Raw genomic sequence first — 2,554 nt, 5'->3', positions numbered from 1 at the left:
ATATATATATATATATATATATATAGGAGGGGACAACGTGACACAGTAAGGTGTAGATAGTAAGTAATTGAACTGCAGTCAGAGAGAGACGTATTGTTGTAGTTAACGTTCGTTCGTTATTATAGTTTGTTATAACGGGACTGTTGAGAATAAGTGTATCGGTAAAGTTATATTCGGAAAGAATAAACCAGTTTTATTAAGTAAAGGCTTGTGTCGCTTAAGTTTCGTCGGTACGAAGTTACGGAAAATCAATTAAAAAAACAGAGACGTAACAATATAGTAAAATCATATGTTTGAATTGTATCTGCTAACTGTGTCTTAAAGTTTTCTAGAGTTTTTAAGACATGTTCATTATTTTTAACTATCCAGAACATGTTTATTACTCGCATTCTGTTGCAATTTAACAAATAACCGATTTAGTAATTTACTTAATAAAACTGCAGGTTGTTTCAGCATAGTATTTACTGAACTATAAATAAAACAAAATTTAATAGGAGGTTTATGTAATTTAGGTATCACGTAAATATGGTAATTCTGAATATGGATTTGTTTGAACAATAAATTTATTTTTATAGCTTTCAACAAGTTCTTAAAAATACATTTTCTTTAGACTTATTCTGCAATTTAAAAGTTTGTGTAGTATCTATCTCAGTTATAATTTGGGTGTAAAACATTTACAGACAAGGCCAAAATTACAACTGGCCGTATAGATAGGTACAATAATATATTACTCCTTTATTTTTTAGATCTTAGCTTTAAGTTTGTTTGTTTTTAATTCTTGTGAGCAACCACCTTTCCACATCTGGCTGCAGACAGAAAATGGTGGTAAAGATGCGAGAAATTGTGGACTAGAGCACCCACATCTGATCTTTTGTTTTTTCTCTCTTAATCATGAGACACTGGCAAAGTTGAGGTTAAAGTTGGATACAGGATGTAAACCAAATGCAATTTGGGTCTTAATTCTGCAAGGTTTGGATGTGCTGTGTACGATTTGCACTATCCTTCCTTTTTGGTGCATTCTCCTTTTTAATTTTTAAGCTTTTCTAAATAAATATATAGAGCTGTATTATTACCTTAAAGTTGCAATTTACATTAATTATTCTAACAGGTCCATATGTACCAAGAATTATTATTCACATTGCTAACCATTTATCTCATTATTATTCCTAAGCCTCTCAGTAACATATTTGAGAAATCTGTTTAAAAGATAATTCAAGCTAAAACACATAATGACAAAATATGGCCTTAAATTCTAAAAACTCACGAGAGAAAACCTATTTTTTTTTAATTATGGTATGTTAACCAAACTACACCTGCCATATATCAATTATCATCATTTTTATTTAAAGTTATTTAGAAATCAGATTTATTATTTTTAACACTGAATACTTAGCTGTTCATTATTGAATTAACTTTATTACTATTATTATTCACAAGAACTGGCAAACCAGCAAGCTAGCCTTCTTGTTCCTGATGCAGATACAAGTTTAAACACTTACTTACCCAGAGTTGACAAAATAACAGACGGACAGCTTGTTTGGAAAGTAGCTTGTAAGGCGCTGAGCATAGAGTACCAAATTGTCATGAAGATAACGATTATTGGTGTATAGCAGTGCCATTTGCTCTGCTCCAGCCTTAACAACATGAGGATGACAATGGCCAACTAAAAGAAAGACAATATGCAAACTAAAATAAATATATCATAAAAGCCAAAAAAAACAAAAAAGTTGTAGAGGCACTCTTTGTGGACTGAGGAGAAACTCTTGTGGTGTTCAGTAGTTTAAATATTAAATACAATTTTGTTAAGAGAAAAATTTTTTGCAAATGAATAGTGAACATAACCAGAATAAGACCATTTTTTTGAATCTCCTCTGTCACAAAGTGTAATGATCCAATACTCCTAACATAATGCATGTGTATCAATAACTTGGGCCTCCAAACGACATTGCTTCTCGAGTCCTGTCCTTATGCAAATTGACAAATCTGATATGTAAAATAATACAAATTAATAATAATTCATACATGAGCTGTATATTTTAATTTACTTTATTTTGATGCATGAAAATTCCTAAAAAATGTTTTATGGAGGACCAAATTTTGATTACACACGCACTTCATCTTACCTTTCACTTTTGCTTGAAATTTCTGAAGTTTCATTGAAATACATTTTAACTTGAATAACACCATTCACTGTAGATTTTTTTTTTTTTTAATATATATGTAAACAGTTCATTTTGTGCAAGCCTATGAAAATGACAATACACAAGGAAATACATCTTCTTCCAATGATTACTTTCAGTTTAGTCTCGAACCTTGGAGAGATCCTTGATATGGGATGTACTTATTGCTGAGCTGATTATGGTACTGTAATTAGGATGAAAATATCTCCGAGGGCTGTGTACATAAAAAAAAAAGTAGAGAAAAGAAGTTAGCTCCGAGTTCTAATAATAACTGGAAAGGAAAAACCAAAAATTACTTCTTACAAGATGTAAAAAATAAATAAATAAAATATTAAATATTCTCATACAGAAAGATGCAAAATATTGCATTTTTT

General features: G+C 30.2%; 1 protein-coding gene across 1 annotated transcript in view; it reads right to left on the bottom strand.

Annotated features, from left to right (window-relative positions):
* LOC106457289 (5-phosphohydroxy-L-lysine phospho-lyase-like) overlaps positions 1–2,554 on the bottom strand; it is a 12,151-nt gene that overhangs the window by 7,431 nt on the left and 2,166 nt on the right. Inside the window, exon 3 of the mRNA XM_022383152.1 lies at positions 1,504–1,663. Within this exon, the coding sequence (XP_022238860.1) occupies positions 1,504–1,663 (160 nt within the window). The remainder of the gene's footprint in view (positions 1–1,503; positions 1,664–2,554) is intronic.

The sequence above is a fragment of the Limulus polyphemus genome, unplaced genomic scaffold (genome assembly GCF_000517525.1).
Source record: "Limulus polyphemus unplaced genomic scaffold, Limulus_polyphemus-2.1.2 Scaffold313, whole genome shotgun sequence".
Lineage (NCBI taxonomy): Eukaryota > Metazoa > Arthropoda > Merostomata > Xiphosura > Limulidae > Limulus > Limulus polyphemus.
The sequence above is the reverse complement of the archived record's forward strand: the minus strand, read 5'-3'. Positions and strand labels throughout refer to the sequence as shown.